We start from the raw sequence: 18,402 nt of genomic DNA, 5'->3' as shown, positions 1-18,402 counted from the left end.
GGACAGACGGGCTTTGATTTTAAAAACTAATGCGTCTCTGCTGCTGCTGCTTCTGCCTGCATGTAAAACTTCTCTGCATGTTTATGAACTAACGGGTTTTTAATGAACAGAGATCATATGGACCCAGTTATAAACTCAGAAAAGTCTTTTCCTCTCGGCTGCTTGGGTCCTGCAGCCGCCCTGACGGCATTTATTACAGTGACATGGCTGAAACCGCCAGTCGTGCAGCTGGTGGAGGAGAACGGCTGGAGGTGAACCTGAAACATTCCTCCGTTAGTCGCTTGGTTCCCCTCCACATTCTGGCTCGGTGGTGGCAGGATGATGCTCGGGGGTCGAGATGCAGAAAGCTCCTGTGTGTCTGAACTGCGGAGACGTTTTGTACCTGCATGTTTCTCTTAAACGTCTGTTAATTATGGATCCATAACGAGTTTAAAATGTTTCCCGCATCGTGATGGACGCCTATCATCGGCATGTTTTTATTTATAATCCATTTATTTATTTATAAATCCACCGGAGGAGAAATAAGTTTTACTTCCCAAAAGTCCAAACTGAACGTTTCTGCTCCGTCTTCTGGGAACCATTTAAAGAAAAGATGTTCCTCTGAACGTCTTAACTAGTTTATTTAATGTTCATGCTTCTCAGTTTGTAACAGAGATTTTTAATCTCGGTGGAATAAATGAATATAAAAACGGGACAAACGGCTGAAACACCTTTAAATCGAGACTGAAGAAGTTCGAGCTGCTTAGTGACGTTGGAACCAAAATACTTGGAACCAACTTCCTGAAAGACGGAGCGTAAAATCTGCTCCTGAATGATGTTCAGGACGGAAACGCTGTGATCCGCCTCGCTGCTGAAACCAGGGAACTTTGTTGGAAACTTTGGGGGAAAAGCAAAAGAGGCAGGTTTTTTTTTTTCCCGGTTTCCTTTTCCTGGTTTGGAGCGAACCAATCAGGTGACTCGACGCGTGATGTCATCAGACGCAGGAAGGGGAGGAGTCTGAACTCTGATTTCTCGGGGTTTGGTGCCTCTGGTAAGGCACAGAGTCGCAGCCGAGGGGAAAGTTTGACTCGTTCTCACTTGTTCCATAAATTTCCCCTTTTTCTGTTTTGGAAAAACCAGTTTTTTAAAAAAAACTGACAGTTATTTTGGATTTCACCTTTTCTACAGAAAACGTAACGACATGTGATACAGCTGCAGCTCTACAAATGGTCTAGTCAAAGTCAGCAGTGGTGTTGGATCTGGTGTCTCCGCGTTCCTCTTGAGTTTTCCCTGTTGGGATCAGTTATTGTGAAAGAGGAACATGTGCGGCGCAGACCTGCTGCTTTCCTCACATTCCAGGGAAAAATGGGAAGAAAAACGTATTTGAGGAGGAGAAGGTCTCCGGCTGCGTCAACGTGGCATCGCTGGCGCTGCAGCTTCCAGGCCCCATCGGGGCGCAGCACTGAGCTCCGGGAGGAACAGGTGCCTTTTGCTGCCATCGGCTGATCTTTCTGTAGATGAGGGAACTATGAAGCGGAGTAATTGTTATCAGAGGACAGAGCTGCTGCAGCAGCTTCTCCCAGGCTGGGAAAGATTCTCCGTGATGTTCCTGGTTCTAACCCTGATCCGGTTTTAGCGACGCTGCGCTGACAGAAGCTTCATCGTCTCAACTTCAGTGGATATTGTTGCTGCTTCGTGTGTGTCGGGAAGCAGAGGCACAGCCCGGGTCCCGCCGGCTCATCTTTCCCTTCCTGTGGATCTGGAATGGCAGCATTCCCACTTTACGCTTTAGTCTCAGGCCACCCTGGAAAAATGTTTCCCTTTGCCAGAGAAACGTTGGTACCGAACCATCAAGTTTAATGGTACAGAACCTGGAGCCGAATGAGGCCGAGGCTCATTATGGCTGCGTCAGTTTCCAGTAAAACCTTGAACAAAAACTCCCAGAAACACACACATCCCTGTGCGGCTGACGCTGATCCTCCTCCGAAACACACACATCCCTGTGCGGCTGACGCTGATCCTCCTCCGAAACACACACATCCCTGTGCGGCTGACGCTGATCCTCCTCCGAAACACACACATCCCTGTGCGGCTGACGCTGATCCTCCTCCGAAACACACACATCCCTGTGCGGCTGACGCTGATCCTCCTCCGAAACACACACATCCCTGTGCGGCTGACGCTGATCCTCCTCCGAAACACACACATCCCTGTGCGGCTGACGCTGATCCTCCTCCGAAACACACACATCCCTGTGCGGCTGACGCTGATCCTCCTCCGAAACACACAGCTACGCGTTTTCCTCGCCCGTCCTGTAATCACAAGCAGCTGCGCTGAGACACGGCCGCGAAGGCCAGCACCTTTAAAACGCACTTTCTGCTCTGTTATAAGAACAAACGTGGACAGTTACTCTGTGTCTTCAGGTCTCACGGTTTGGGATTCGATCTGTCCTGTGGATTCTGCTGAAACCTCCAGCAACACGTCAGCGAAGCCTTTTGATGGTTATTGGGAGCAAAATGAGGCTCATAAAAGTAACGACTGCAGAAAGTAACTGATTAGTTCGGAGAAACCAGCTGGATGTTCCAGGAAACGGTGGGAAACCTGGAGAGTTTCTAATCCTGCAAAAGTGACTTAGACAAACGAGCTAACTAGCTGCCGGTTCATCTAGCTATGGATCAACAGGTGGGCAACTAGTCAGATTAATAGGTAACCAGCTACTTCATTTTAACTAGATAACTAGTCAGATGTAATTAGTTTTCTTCTTGAATTTACAGTTTCTGTCTAAAAACGACTTTTAATAAAAGCAGAAGAATAAATGAATGAAGATGCAGCTTCTGTTTCAAAGCACCGCCGGATGTGGGAACGGTGGGACTGAATGTGGGAACGGTGGGACTGAATGTGGGAACGGTGCCGGATGGGGGAACGGCGCCGGATGGGGGAACGGTGGGACTGGATGTGGGAACAGTGCCGGATGTGGGAACGGTGGGACTGGATGTGGAACGGTGCAGGATGTGGGAACGGTGGGACTGGATGTGGGAACGGTGCCGGATGTGGGAACGGTGCCGGATGGGGGAACGGCGCCGGATGTGGGAACGGTGGGACTGGATGTGGGAACAGTGCCGGATGTGGGAACGGTGGGACTGGATGTGGGAACGGTGCCGGATGTGGGAACGGTGGGACTGGATGTGGGAACGGTGCCGGATGTGGGAACGGTGGGACTGGATGTGGGAACGGTGCCGGATGTGGGAACGGTGCCGGATGGGGGAACGGCGCCGGATGGGGGAACGGTGGGACTGGATGTGGGAACGGTGCCGGATGTGGGAACGGTGGGACTGGATGTGGGAACGGTGCCGGATGGGGGAACGGTGGGACTGGATGTGGGAACGGCGCCGGATGGGGGAACGGCGCCGGATGGGGGAACGGTGGGACTGGATGTGGGAACGGTGGGACTGGATGTGGGAACGGTGCCGGATGGGGGAACGGCGCCGGATGGGGGAACGGCGCCGGATGGGGGAACGGTGGGACTGGATGTGGGAACGGTGGGACTGGATGTGGGAACGGCGCCGGATGTGGGAACGGTGGGACTGGATGTGGGAACGGCGCCGGATGGGGGAACGGCGCCGGATGGGGGAACGGTGGGACTGGATGTGGGAACGGTGGGACTGGATGTGGGAACAGTGCCGGATGGGGAACGGTGCCGGATGTGGGAACGGTGCCGGAGGGGGGAACGGTGCCGGATGGGGGAACGGCGCCGGATGGGGGAACGGCGCCGGATGGGGGAACGGCGCCGGATGGGGGAACGGTGGGACTGGATGTGGGAACGGTGGGACTGGATGTGGGAACGGTGGGACTGGATGTGGGAACGGCGCCGGATGGGGGAACGGCGCCGGATGGGGGAACGGCGCCGGATGGGGGAACGGTGGGACTGGATGTGGGAACGGTGGGACTGGATGTGGGAACGGCGCCGGATGGGGGAACGGTGGGACTGGATGTGGGAACGGTGCCGGATGGGGGAACGGTGGGACTGGATGTGGGAACGGTGCCGGATGTGGGAACGGCGCCGGATGGGGGAACGGTGCCGGATGTGGGAACGGTGCCGGATGGGGGAACGGTGCCGGATGTGGGAACGGTGCCGGATGGGGGAACGGTGGGACTGGATGTGGGAACGGTGGGACTGGATGTGGGAACGGCGCCGGATGTGGGAACGGCGCCGGATGGGGGAACGGCGCCGGATGTGGGAACGGTGCCGGATGGGGGAACGGCGCCGGATGTGGGAACGGTGCCGGATGGGGGAACGGCGCTGGATGGGGGAACGGTGGGACTGGATGTGGGAACGGTGGGACTGGATGTGGGAACGGCGCCGGATGTGGGAACGGCGCCGGATGGGGGAACGGCGCCGGATTTGGGAACGGCGCCGGATGGGGGAACGGTGGGACTGGATGTGGGAACGGCGCCGGATGGGGGAACGGCGCCGGATGGGGGAACGGCGCCGGATGGGGGAACGGCGCCGGATGGGGGAACGGTGGGACTGGATGTGGGAACGGTGGGACTGGATGTGGGAACAGTGCCGGATGGGGGAACGGTGCCGGATGTGGGAACGGTGCCGGATGGGGGAACGGTTCCGGATGGGGGAACGGCGCCGGATGGGGGAACGGCGCCGGATGGGGGAACGGTGGGACTGGATGTGGGAACGGTGGGACTGGATGTGGGAACGGTGCCGGATGGGGGAACGGCGCCGGATGGGGGAACGGTGGGACTGGATGTGGGAACGGTGGGACTGGATGTGGGAACGGCGCCGGATGGGGGAACGGCGCCGGATGGGGGAACGGCGCCGGATGTGGGAACGGTGGGACTGGATGTGGGAACGGTGCCGGATGGGGGAACGGTGGGACTGGATGTGGGAACGGTGCCGGATGTGGGAACGGCGCCGGATGGGGGAACGGTGCCGGATGTGGGAACGGTGCCGGATGGGGGAACGGTGCCGGATGTGGGAACGGTGCCGGATGGGGGAACGGTGCCGGATGTGGGAACGGTGCCGGATGGGGGAACGGTGGGACTGGATGTGGGAACGGTGGGACTGGATGTGGGAACGGCGCCGGATGTGGGAACGGTGCCGGATGGGGGAACGGTGCCGGATGTGGGAACGGTGCCGGATGTGGGAACGGCGCCGGATGGGGGAACGGTGCCGGATGGGGGAACGGTGCCGGATGGGGGAACGGTGCCGGATGTGGGAACGGTGCCGGATGTGGGAACGGTGCCGGATGTGGGAACGGTGCCGGATGTGGGAACGGTGCGATCACTGACTTGTTTAATAAAGTTTTATATTTTAGGTTGCAGCTGGGATTCACCGCCTGGTTGTTCAGGATTCTGACTCTCGTCTCACATCAGTGACGTAAAAGTCTGATGGATGCGACTTGAGCGCTCAGACTGCAGACGCTGTGGAAACTGTCGGCCATATTTGACATGGCTGCATTCTGAAGTGGGAGGTGGTCGTTGTGCCGTTTGGTTCTGAAGTGAAAGGTGGTCGTTGTGCCGTTTGGTTCCTGAGTGAGAGGTGGTAGTTGTGCCGTTTGGTTCTGAAGTGAAAGGTGGTCGTTGTGCCGTTTGGTTCTGAAGTGAAAGGTGGTCGTTGTGCCGTTTGGTTCCTGAGTGAGAGGTGGTAGTTGTGCCGTTTGGTTCTGAAGTGAAAGGTGGTCGTTGTGCCGTTTGGTTCCTGAGTGAGAGGTGGTAGTTGTGCCGTTTGGTTCTGAAGTGAAAGGTGGTCGTTGTGCCGTTTGGTTCCTGAGTGAGAGGTGGTAGTTGTGCCGTTTGGTTCTGAAGTGAAAGGTGGTAGTTGTGCCGTTTGGTTCCTGAGTGAAAGGTGGTAGTTGTGCCGTTTGGTTCCTGAGTGAAAGGTGGTAGTTGTGCCGTTTGGTTCCTGAGTGAGAGGTGGAAGTTGTGCCGTTTGGTTCTGGTCGGGCTGCTGGTGAACGACGTGGCCGTTCTCATGTCAGGGTCTCCTCAACTCTCCGGCTTCAGCTGAAATCTCATCTTGAAAAGCATATTTTTCAGCAGAGCTGCCAGGAACTGGGTGTACTGAGACGGGAACAATGCTTCAGACAGATATATGTTGCCATGTGGGTTTTAGATGGAGGAAAGTTGACCTTTCAGCAGATCTGAAGGCTTTCTGCGCGGCGCACGCACTTGGCAGGTAAGTAACCAGCCTGAGAGACTGAGCGTACCCTGACTGAGTAATGCTGTGAGTAAATACCAAGCCAATTACTGCTAACGAGGGCCTAATTGGAGCCAGATGAACATTTATTGAATTTGTCAGAGAAAGGTGGAGGGAAGATGGCTAATGAAGTGCAGCCCCAGCCCAGGGCCAGACCGCCAAGCGCTGCATAATTCGCCTGGCACCGGCACAATGTTTTCCAAATTTGTTGGGCTTTTTTGCTCATTTCATTCAACTGGGGAAATTTCAAACTAATAAATGCGATTGAATCAGGCCCTCGCTCGCCAGTTTGATGTGAGAATGTGTTTCATTTCAGGGCCTGAAATCTTGACATACGATGTTTGGAAACCAGCGGTTGACGCGACTCTTGATGTAAATTGAACCCAAACAGTTTTAGAAGCTTAAAATGCAGGAGATGGAAGATGTTCACACGCTGCGGAGCCACAGCGTGTCGAGCTGATGTCCCAGCCTGACCTCAGCGTAATTAAAGGCTTGGCCGCTCCGCACAGAGAGGCCGACACTGTGGTGGTAGCTGTCAGTGCGGCTGCAGTATGTTCAGCTGCTTTTCATTTCACAACATTATCTCAGTTATAACATGGGACATAAAAACAGCGACAGAACATTAAAATAATTCATTTCTCGCGTTCAGGAAGGAGTCGTGTTTACAGCACGTCCACCAGCCAACAGTAAACAGATTACTGCAAATAAAACACAGCAGTTTTACTGCAGCAGGATCCTTTTTACCAGTTCTGTAAAGAAAATGATGCCAGAGGCTGGATGGCTGCAAAACCTTCAAGGTTTTACCTCCTGTCTGGTTCCTGCAGCCAGACAGATCTGAATGAAATGGATCCGACTCTTACATAGACTCTGGGTTGGATTAAACATAGATTCAGGTGTGTAAAATGCAAATCAGCATCATAACTGTTGGATTAAGAGTGTTTTAGTATGACCTTTGGTATGTGTAGAAAATGCATCATCAGGTATTAGTGGAACACATGAATCACCTGGGCAATTTAACAAGGAGTGAAGCTAATTTTACAGGAGCTGCATGTATATATCTGAGCCTGTAATGAAGTAAATTCAGTCTTTTGCTCCTAATTATTGTTTTTATAACATCTATAAATTAAATGGTGCCGTTTGTAAAGCTACAGTCAAAAATTAACAATAATCTGGATTATTTAGTCTAAGACAAAAACGTCTGGATTCATTTCTCTGAGTCACGCTTTCACCATGTTAGTAATTTATAACGGTCAGTTTCAAACTAAATATTAGCTTCAAGCTAAATATTTAGCTTCAAATTAAATAATTATAATTGCTAAATATTAGGTTCAAGCTAAATATTAGCTTCAAATTAAATAATTATAATTGCTAAATATTAGCTTCAAGCTAAATATTAGCTTCAAATTAAATAATTGGCTTCAAATTAAATAATTATAATTGCTAAATATTTAGCTTCAATGTAAATATTTAGGTTGCTAAAATTATTTAGTAAGTTAAATATTTAGTAGGATACTAAATATTTATCATCAAACTGAATATTTAGTTAAATACTTGGCTTGCTAACCAAATGTTTATTCACTTAGCTAAATATTTAGTTAGAAAGCTAAATATTTATCTCACCATATAATTATTTACCTCCAGACTAAATACTTAGTTTGGAATATTTAGCTCACTAACTGTCAGCAACATAAATATTCAGGTTGAAGCTAAATAGTAAACTAAATATTTAGTTACATATTTAGCTCCAAATTAAATTTAGCAAATGACATCCATAGATGAATTAATAACCAGGTGAAACATTAACGCTCGTGTTTATCTCCAGCTCTCAGCCAGAGGAAACTGTCCCACATTCAGGCTCAGGGTGCCATGACCTTTGACCTCATTCCTTTCTCCACTGCTCCTCCATCCTGATTCATCCTGGTTCTGACCCGCTCCCCTCCCCTCCTCTTGCTCTCATTATGCCGTCGCGGTTCATCCTGCCAGCTGATGGTTGAGTGCAGCGGCCCTGAGGCTGCAGCGACCCGACGGTTTGATTTCCATCCAGAGAGCAGAAACCAGGGCAGGCGACCGAGATCACATGACTGTTGGTACAAACACTCTGCTGCACCGTGGAGGCATCATATCGACCGAACGCGTTCGCACGACGGTTCCTCTGACTGTACGGTTCCTCTGACCGTACGGTTCCTCTGACTGAACGCCTTCACACGACAGTTCCTCTGACCGAACGGTTCCTCTGACTGAACGGTTCCTCTGACTGAACGGTTCCTCTGACTGTACGGTTCCTCTGACCGTACGGTTCCTCTGACTGAACGCCTTCACACGACAGTTCCTCTGACCGAACAGTTCCTCTGACTGAACGGTTCCTCTGACTGAACGGTTCCTCTGACTGTACGGTTCCTCTGACCGTACGCCTTCGCATGACGGTTCCTCTGACTGTAAGGTTCCTCTGACTGTACAGTTCCTCTGACTGAACGCCTTCACACGACAGTTCCTCTGACCAAACGGTTCCTCTGACCGAACGGTTCTCTGACCGAACGGTTCCTCTGACCGAACGGTTCCTCTGACCGAACGGTTCCTCTGACCGTACGCGTTCACACGACGGTTCCTCTGACCGAACGCGTTCACACGACGGTTCCTCTGACCGAACGGTTCTCTGACCGAACGGTTCCTCTGATCGAACGGTTCCTCTGACCGAACGGTTCTCTGACCGAACGGTTCCTCTGACCGAACGGTTCCTCTGACCGAACGGTTCCTCTGACCGAACGGTTCCTCTGACCGAACGCCTTCACACGACGGTTCCTCTGACCGAACGGTTCCTCTGACCGAACGGTTCCTCTGACCGAACAGTTCCTCTGACCGAACGGTTCCTCTGACCGAACGGTTCCTCTGACCGAACGGTTCCTCTGACCGAACGGTTCCTCTGACCGAACGGTTCTCTGACCGAACGGTTCCTCTGACCGAACGGTTCCTCTGACCCAACGGTTCCTCTGACCGAACGGTTCCTCTGACCGTACGCCTTCACACGACCTTTTATTTGTAATGTTTGCATGAACTGCTCTAGCTTTATGAGGTTAGTTAGTTGTTTTTGATCCATAAATATGTGAAAATGCAGCAAACATCAAATGTTTGGTCAATGTAAATCAATCGGGACTGTTTCCAGCCTTTGTGACTGTAGTGTGTAACTACTGCGTAATAATTATTGAGAATATTTGCGTCATGACCAGGAAGCTTCCATGAGTTTTCAGTCTCATTCTGCTGTCGCCACCCAGTGGACACATTATGAACCGCAGGCTCGTTAGAAACTGCAAAGCATGAAGACTTTAGGAGATGTTTGGTTCAGATCCGGTTCTGGATCTGGATCCAGAATCTGGATCCAGAACCGGAATGAGTTCAGGTCTACTTGCACACACGGCCCAGAAGTTCAGAGTCTTGATGTGTTTGTCCGGGCTTTAACTGGGACGTTTCCAGCAGCTCTTCCTGAAGGTTTTCTCTGAAGCTCTGGGTTTGTTTTTCTCCCTCTTCCCGTACGGCCTGCAGTTCAGAGAGGGGTAGCGTTCCTCCCCTCCCGGCCTGGAAGGGAGGGTCGGCCATGACAGTCGGTTGGGTTTTGGGGGAACCTGATACCATAATTTGGATCTGCCATAAACAGCCGGAATGAGACGCAGAGCCGCTCTCTGTGAAGTGCAGCGGTGGGAAAAGCTCGGCGCTCTCCAGTGAAACGCATGCTCTTATGATTGCATGTAGAGTGTTTATCAATGCTTACACAAACTGATGGAAAGTATTCGGCCTGCAGCGCCCGGCCCGGCCCGGTTCTGTTTACGCCTGCAGATTGGGCCGGCTCTCTCTGGTGTCCGCGTTTCCTCGGCGGGCCGGCGTGCGCGTTTGTCTGAAGATGAATGGTCCGTGGTAAATATTGTGCTCTGGCTGTTTGGGCCGCGGCACAGAGCCGTGCTTGTCTTCGCGCTGGCTCATTACGGAGTGTGTACGCGTGTTGACGTCCGCTGATTAGCTCTGGCACTGCGGCGCGCACAAAGATTAACTTAGCAGGGCGCTTTCCTGTCAGATCCGCACAAATCAAGGGTTTCCACGCCGAGCGCCAACAGGCAGCAAACACATGTCGGGCCTGAAGGATGTTTGACACTGTGGACGCACGCTTTCTGCCAGTAACGATGCTGTCAGGCCGCCAGGAGCCGCCTGCGCTGCCACCAGCGGCCACTAGGGGGCAGGGGAAAGCTCCGGTTTGGATCAGGTCAGAGAAAGTTGCACAAGAATTTACTGCAGTGTTAGAAAAGGACCTGCTGGGCTGCCTGAACGGCCGCCTGACGGTAAATTACATAAATTCAGTGAAAAACGATGAGAGGCTTTCTAGAAAAACCAGAGGTTCTGGTTTAGGGTCTGATTTCAGGTTTGCTCAGCCATGTGGAGAGAAAACCTTCAGATTAAATGTTTGACCTCTTTGTCCAACCAAACAGATCTAAATAAAATAGATGCAGCTCAGCCCAAACACAGAGGTGGTGAAGATTAGCATTAGTAAATCTGTTAGATTTTTTACATGATCATATGTATGTGTAAAAAATGCATCATCAGGCATTAGTGGTAAACCTGCGTCACCATGGCAACTTAACAAGGAGTTCAGCAAATGTTAGAGGAGGAGAATGCATATCTGATGTCTTTAATTAAATAAATGAAATATTCTGCTCCTCATTGTTGTTTTAATATCTGTTTATTCCACCTTTGGTGCCTCTGAAGGGTTTGATGTTTGTAACGTTGCTGTCAAAAATGTACATAAATACTGTGATTTATTCAGCCTGTTAAGAGGATAACTGGGTTAATATGACGCACCAGAATTAAACGTATCAGGTTCTTAATGGAACAGATTCCTGCCTGAATGCAGCAACAACTAAACACGTGAATTTAGGTGTTTGAAACACAAACTGGCTTCAAGACTCTTTTAAATACGAACTTTCTATATCGATCCTGTTTATTCAGACACAATTATGGTTCATAAAAACATTTTCTATTTGACATCTGTACAAAATGTAAAACCAGAAGTTTCTATAAAAACTGGGCTGGCCAAAGTTTAATAAATAAATGTTTTATTTTTGTTTTTAGTAAAAAGCTGCTGGATGTTTATAATTCTACTTATGAAGTTAAAATGAAAAGAAAACTTTTCTGTTTAAATAAAAATACTTTGTCTAAAAATTTCCATTAAAGAAGAATTAAATGTACTATTAAAATTCTCATTACTGCCAAATTTGTGGCATTATTGAACTGCAGCCTTCTTCCAGGGACCACAAATGGCCCCCGGACCACATGTTGGACACCCCGGGTTACAGTGAAGGTCAGTGCTTCACCCTGAAAGGTATTTATTTTAACAGAATGACCTCCAAGCCAGACGTTTTGGTTTTGGTTCTTTGGTTTTTTTATACTTGGGTTAATTTTTAGGAGCAGAATTGGAGAAGATCAAAGTTTTATGTTACAGATTTTCTCCATTAATTCCCGTTTTTATTTATTTTGGTGAACATAAATGTTTTTATCAGTTCCAGTTTTTATTAGTTGAAACTGCAGTAACCCTGGTTCTGGTTCTGGTGACCCGGTGGATCTGCTGCAGCTGAAGTCTCTGAGCTGAACTGGTTCTGGTTCTGGTGACCCGGTGGATCTGCTGCAGCTGAAGTCTCTGAGCTGAACTGGTTCTGGCTCTCGCCGTCGCCCCCTGCTGGCCATAGGGATAAATGACCCTTGTGGTCTGAAAACGGCTGAAATCTTCCGTAATCTCCTCATATTTCTGACGAACGAAAGGTTTTTGTTTCTGCAACCAGACAAAGCACAGATCCCGTCCTGCTCACATCGTTCCTCTGACTTCCTCTGGTTTCACATTAGAAATTTATTGGAGAACCAGTGAGTCAGTCTCACTGTTCTTTGTAGGATTTTAAAAAAATTGTTTTTAAATGACAAAATCAAAGACGTAGGAAATTTTGTCCCAAAAGTCTGAAAGAACTGGTGTTTTACTCTCAGCTTCCTGAGAAATCAGAATCAGTCGGTTCTCATTGGCTGTCACATGACACGGACTCTGCCTCTGATTGGCTGGTGGCATCCTGGTGATGACTCCTCACCAGGAAACGATCGTTCTGACACAACAAGTTCCTCTGACTGCGCTGAGTCAGCATGTTACCAACAGTTCCAAAGTTCAGTTCTTTGGTTCAGTTCTCCGGTTCAGTTCTTTTTTTTGGCTCTTTGGTTCAGTTCTTTGGTTCAGGTCTTTTTTTTTGGCTCTTTGGTTCAGTTCTCTGGTTCAGTTCTTTTTTTTGGTTCTTTGGTTCAGTTCTCTGGTTCGGTTCTCTGGTTCAGTTCTCTGGTTCGGTTCTTGGTTCGGTTCTCTGGTTCGGTTCTCTGGTTCAGTTCTCTGGTTCGGTTCTCTGGTTCGGTTCTCTGGTTCGGTTCTCTGGTTCGGTTCTCTGGTTCGGTTCTCTGGTTCGGTTCTCTGGTTCAGTTCTCTGGTTCAGTTCTCTGGTTCGGTTCTCTGGTTCAGTTCTCTGGTTCAGTTCTCTGGTTCGGTTCTTTGGTTCGGTTCTCTGGTTCAGTTCTCTAGTTCGGTTCTCTGGTTCAGTTCTTTGGTTCAGTTCTCTGGTTCAGTTCTTTTTTTTGGTTCTCTGGTTCAGTTCTTTTTTTTGGTTCTCTGGTTCAGTTCTTTTTTTTTGGTTCTCTGGTTCAGTTCTTTGGTTCAGTTCTTTTTTTGGCTCTTTGGTTCAGTTCTTTGGTTCAGTTCGTTTTTTTTGGCTCTTTGGTTCAGTTCTCTGGTTCAGTTCTCTGGTTCGGTTCTTTGGTTCGGTTCTTTGGTTCAGTTCTTTTTTTTGGTTCTTTGGTTCAGTTCTCTGGTTCGGTTCTCTGGTTCAGTTCTCTGGTTCGGTTCTTGGTTCGGTTCTCTGGTTCGGTTCTCTGGTTCAGTTCTCTGGTTCGGTTCTCTGGTTCGGTTCTCTGGTTCGGTTCTCTGGTTCAGTTCTCTGGTTCAGTTCTCTGGTTCGGTTCTTTGGTTCGGTTCTCTGGTTCAGTTCTCTAGTTCGGTTCTCTGGTTCAGTTCTTTGGTTCAGTTCTCTGGTTCAGTTCTTTGGTTCAGTTCTCTGGTTCAGTTCTCTGGTTCGGTTCTCTGGTTCGGTTCTCTGGTTCAGTTCTTTGGTTCAGTTCTCTGGTTCAGTTCTTTGGTTCAGTTCTCTGGTTCAGTTCTCTGGTTCGGTTCTCTGGTTCGGTTCTCTGGTTCGGTTCTCTGGTTCAGTTCTCTGGTTCGGTTCTTTGGTTCGGTTCTCTGGTTCGGTTCTTTGGTTCGGTTCTCTGGTTCAGTTCTCTGGTTCGGTTCTCTGGTTCGGTTCTCTGGTTCGGTTCTCTGGTTCGGTTCTCTGGTTCAGTTCTCTGTTTCGGTTCTCTGGTTCGGTTCTCTGGTTCGGTTCTCTGGTTCGGTTCTCTGGTTCGGTTCTTTGGTTCAGTTCTCTGGTTCGGTTCTTTGGTTCAGTTCTTTGGTTCAGTTCTCTGGTTCAGTTCTTTGGTTCAGTTCTCTGGTTCAGTTCTTTGGTTCAGTTCTCTGGTTCGGTTCTCTGGTTCAGTTCTCTGGTTCGGTTCTTTGGTGCAGTTCTTTGGTTCGGTTCTCTGGTTCAGTTCTTTGGTTCAGTTCTTTGGTTCGGTTCTCTGGTTCAGTTCTTTGGTTCAGTTCTTTGGTTCGGTTCTCTGGTTCAGTTCTTTGGTTCAGTTCTCTTTTTCTTTTCTTTGTGGTTTGGATTTTCTGTGGAAGTGAAAGTTTTTCAGTGTTTCTTGTTCAGTTTATATTTGTTTCGCTCTTTGCTGCAGTTTGAACGTCTTTCTGACTGAAAACCCAGAAACAAACATCCTGATGTGATCCGACCTGAAGCTTCTAGAGGAAATATGTCAGAAATGAACAGCAATAATCTGGATAATGAAGCTTCACCATGTCGATAATTAGTTCATAAATATCAGCTTCAAGCTAAATATTTAGCTTAGTAACTAAAAATAATAAGGTAGATATTTTAGCTAACAAAAATAATTAGCTTGGTGTATTTATATTGAGCTTGTTTCTTAATATTTATATAGTAGATAAATATTTAGTTTGTCCAGTTAAATACATATTGTTTCTTCACTAAATTTAAATATTTAGCTTGATAGCTAAATATTTAGCCTGACTCCATTTATTTAGTTAGAAACTTTGTCATGTATGACTGAATGAGTCACGCGGTGAAAATATGATCCTGACAAACAAAATGTTTTTTAAGTGTCTGAAATTACTGCTGTTAATTTGTGACTGTGTGACTTTACAAACGGGTCCATTTTTATGTAGAAGTAATAGAACCAGAGCGACAGCGCCACCTTCTGTTGGTCTGGAAATGCTGCCGTTGGCTAAAAGCTGCTAATCCAGAGGGAGAACAGCTGAAATCCATCAGAACCGTCGTGTTTCCACTGTGTTTGATATGAGATCTGAGGAACGCAGCAGCTGTCTGAGGACATTCAACCCGTTTTCTTTTTTACGTCTCTTCAACCGCAGCAACCTGAAAATGAGCCTGCAGGTATTTATAGTGATCAGCATATTAATAGCAACAGGAGCAGCAAAAGGAGGTAAAGTTCTGATGGGACGTGGCGTTCGGGTCGGGCTGCAGGCGTCCAGCTGCTGAGCTGCGGACAGTAATGTGTTGTTGTTGATGATGCGGCGCTGCAGACGTCGATGCGGCGCTGCAGACGTAGCTGCAGACGTCGATGCGGCGCCGCAGACGTCGATGCGGCGCCGCAGACGTCGATGCGGCGCCGCAGACGTCCCTGCAGCTGTTGCCGCCGTTTGTTCGGGTTCGTCTGAAGATGGGGCGCCGCTCTGCGCTCCGCATGGTTCCTGTGCAGCCGCAGCCGGGCCTGCTGGAGCCACAGCGCCTCCCTGTGGCCGGGTCATGGCGGTGCTGGAGCTGAACTCACCTGGACGCTGGCAGAGGGTCAGGCATCTGATCAGAAACACCCGTCAGAGGTCAAAGGTCACGGCCTGTGGCTCCAACCAAGGTTTCCTGTGCTGAATGTGAATCATTTAGTTTATTTTATGAAATTTAACATTTACGTTGTGAGTCAAATTCTTCGTTTATCCACAAAATCTTTGCTGCTAAAGTTGATTATATTTTAGTTTTATGCTTATTTACAGTTTGATCCTTACTGCCAGAACATTTCTGTTGTTTTACATTTATGTGGAATTTATTTATTATTTGCTAAAGTCTTCACATGAAACATTTAATTTGTAACATTTGTAGATATAAAATTGTATTTTAGGAATCCCCAATGTATTTTATTTAGTACTTTTGTAGTGTTTTTAGTTTTTAAAGTTTTTATTATTTATTCCTACAACGTGCTTCAACAGGCCTGTTGCAATAAATCAGTGGATCGCATGACGAATTAAAACAATGAATCCAGGCGGTTGACCTCTGACCTCCTGGAAAGTCAGATCCGGTTTGCCTCAGTTGGCAGTAACTAGCTCCATTTGCTCAGGTGCGAGCAGTGAGCACCAACCCAGCAGTAATTATTGCTCTGGACGTGCGTCAGGACGTGGTTCTGGGCCTCACAGCCTCCAGAGCTGCTCTCATCTCCCTCCTCGTTGTTGAACTTTGCTGCATTTCCAGAGGAAGAGCGTTTCCTTGACCTCGGGTCTGGAACATGGTGTGTGTGAAGCTGTAGTGATGCTGCGGGACTTGGAGGCGAGCGCTGCTGGTGCTGCAGCTCCTCTGAAGGCGGGTTCTCCTGGAAATCCTCCCTCCAGACTCAGAGGATCCTGGCTAACATGCTGTGTAGTTTGGAGAGGATTCCTGTTCCGGAGCAGGAATCCTGTTCATGTAGATTTCCCAAGTGGATCGGGAACTTGAGTCGCCTTTTTTACCGCTGGCTCTCACCAGACGCTCTGCTCTCACATTCTTCATCTATCTCTCTCTCTCTCTCTGGGGTAAAACCGTTGCCCCTGTTGCCCCTCCCAGCTGATCCCACCCTGACCAGACTGTCTTAGCGTTAGCGATAGCTTCATTCAGCTGAGCTGCAGTCGCTCAGCTTGTGTTGCTGGTTTCTTCGGGATATTTCTGTAGTTTCTGGTGTGATGGGGTCTGTAGAGGCCCCCGCGGCGCCGCCGCCGCTCATGGCTAACTCTGGTTTCCATGGTTACCGCACCGTCTCGCAGCACCTGAACGACCTGAAGAAGGAGAACTTCAGCCTGAAGCTGCGGATCTACTTCCTGGAGGAGAAGATCCAGCAGAAGTTTGATCAGAGCGGCGACGGCGTCCACAGAGCGGTGAGTGGCAGAACCCACCGAGACTTTAACTAGGACGTCTGTGGGACCGGGTGACCTCTGGAGACGTTTGTTAATATCTTTGAACCCAAACGTTTATTTATTTCAAGCAACTAAAATATCAGAGAAAAAATATCACTAAGAAAAAAACAAAAAGGTTATAAAAATCAAATATAAAACCTTATTAAATCCTCCCTCCAGTTTATTTGATTTAATAGTAGCATGAACAAAAAAGTGTTGCTGCACAATTAATTTATAAAACTGTTCAAATTAACATATAAGATATTATCAGTCAGTTCATTTTTGTTGCTGGTTTTGCTTTTTGTTGAATTTAAATAATGATTTTTCATCCACTGTTTAAATTAAATATGTTGAATATGGTGTTGTTGTTATCATCATGATGTCTCATGACGCCGTTGGAGACGGAAAAAATAAAGTCAATCAAACATTTCTGAGTTTCAAAAGTCAACATTTTCAACTTCTTGAAATTTTCCAATTTTTTTTTATTTTTCCTTCAAATTTCTGAGAATTATTCCAAAATTTCGAACTTGTTGGAGAAATGTGAGTTTTCTAGAAAACGTCTGAAATGAATGTCAGAGTTTCTACATTTTGGACAGAAATGTCCTTTTCTACCTGTACTGATAGTGCCGTCATTATTATGAGTGTAATAACTGGTGGATTATTGATGATTCCATGTTTCCATTTGCACCAGTTTGCTGTGAGACCAACGTCACTCAGATCCGTGGAGAATAAAATCAGAAGGTTAAACAGTAAAAACTCGTCGTTTCTTTGTAAAATATTAAAAATAATCTTTTCATTTTGTGCGCCTGCAGCCCACTGACCCACATTCTGCCCTGCTCCATTTTTAGCCCTGCTCTGGTTCTGAACCGGACACCTGTGTCTGGGTGTCAGTGGGTCAGCGCCTGCTGCATGTGAGCAGAGCTGCTGGGCCGGGCCGGTCCGGTCCGGTTTGTTGCTGCAGGCGGAGCGAGGGGCTAAAAGTGGAGGCGCTGCTGGATGTTGTTACAGACGCAGCAGGTGGAGGAGCCAAGATTAGAAACAAACAAACACAAACCCAGAGGAGAGAATGCTGGTGCTGGTTCTGGTGCTGGTTCTGGTGCTGGTTCTGGTTCTGGTGCTGGTTCTGGTTCTGGTGCTGGTTCTGGTTCTGGTTCTGGTTCTGGTTCTGGTGCTGGTTCTGGTTCTGGTTCTGGTTCTGGTTCTGGTGCTTGTTCTGGTTCTGGTGCTGGTTCTGGTTCTGGTTCTGGTTCTGGTTCTGGTGCTGGTTCTGGTTCCAGTTCTGGTTCTGGTTCCAGTTCTGGTGCTTGTTCCGGTTCTGGTGCTGGTTCTGGTGCTGGTGCTTGTTCTGGTTCCAGTTCTGGTTCTGGTGCTGGTTCTTGGTTCTGGTTCTGGTTCTGGTTCTGTCGTTCCTCCAGCCTGGAGAATTGCTGGAAAACATAGATCTGTATTTCAGATCTAACTGAACTGGTGTCAAACGTTTGTTTGTGCTGCTTTTGCTTTGAAGATATTAGTGAAAGTTTAAAGGTCAAAAGGTCAACCTCACATCACCCAAATCCAGAACTGGTGTCAAATGTTTGTGCAGTAAAAACGTTTTAAAGATATTATTTAAAAAGTTTCCAGGGGTCATCAGAGGTCAACCAAAATTTGGTGTCAATCAACTCGCTGCTAAAATTTAGACTGTGCTGTTTAGCTTTAAACATATTGATGATGACCTCTGACCTCTGGAATCAGATCCTGAGTCCAGGGAAAGAAACTCTGAACCTGCAGGAAGTGGTCAGGATGTGAGCAGGAAGTAAACAGGAAGTGGTCAGGATGTGAGCAGGAAGTAAACAGGAAGTGGTCAGGATGTGAGCAGGAAGTAAACAGGAAGTGGTCAGGATGTGAG

At 48.4% G+C, this 18,402-nt stretch overlaps 1 protein-coding gene across 1 annotated transcript in view; it reads left to right on the top strand.

The window, feature by feature from the left end:
- LOC103463200 (myomegalin) overlaps window positions 1–18,402 on the top strand; it is a 50,096-nt gene that overhangs the window by 27,355 nt on the left and 4,339 nt on the right. The window contains exon 5 of the mRNA XM_081605911.1: window positions 16,389–16,499. Within this exon, the coding sequence (XP_081462037.1) occupies window positions 16,389–16,499 (111 nt within the window). The remainder of the gene's footprint in view (window positions 1–16,388; window positions 16,500–18,402) is intronic.

The sequence above is a fragment of the Poecilia reticulata genome, chromosome 4 (genome assembly GCF_904066995.2).
Source record: "Poecilia reticulata chromosome 4, P_reticulata-male-v2, whole genome shotgun sequence".
In the NCBI taxonomy this organism is placed as follows: Eukaryota; Metazoa; Chordata; class Actinopteri; order Cyprinodontiformes; family Poeciliidae; genus Poecilia; species Poecilia reticulata.
This window is presented reverse-complemented; position numbering and strand designations above follow the sequence as displayed.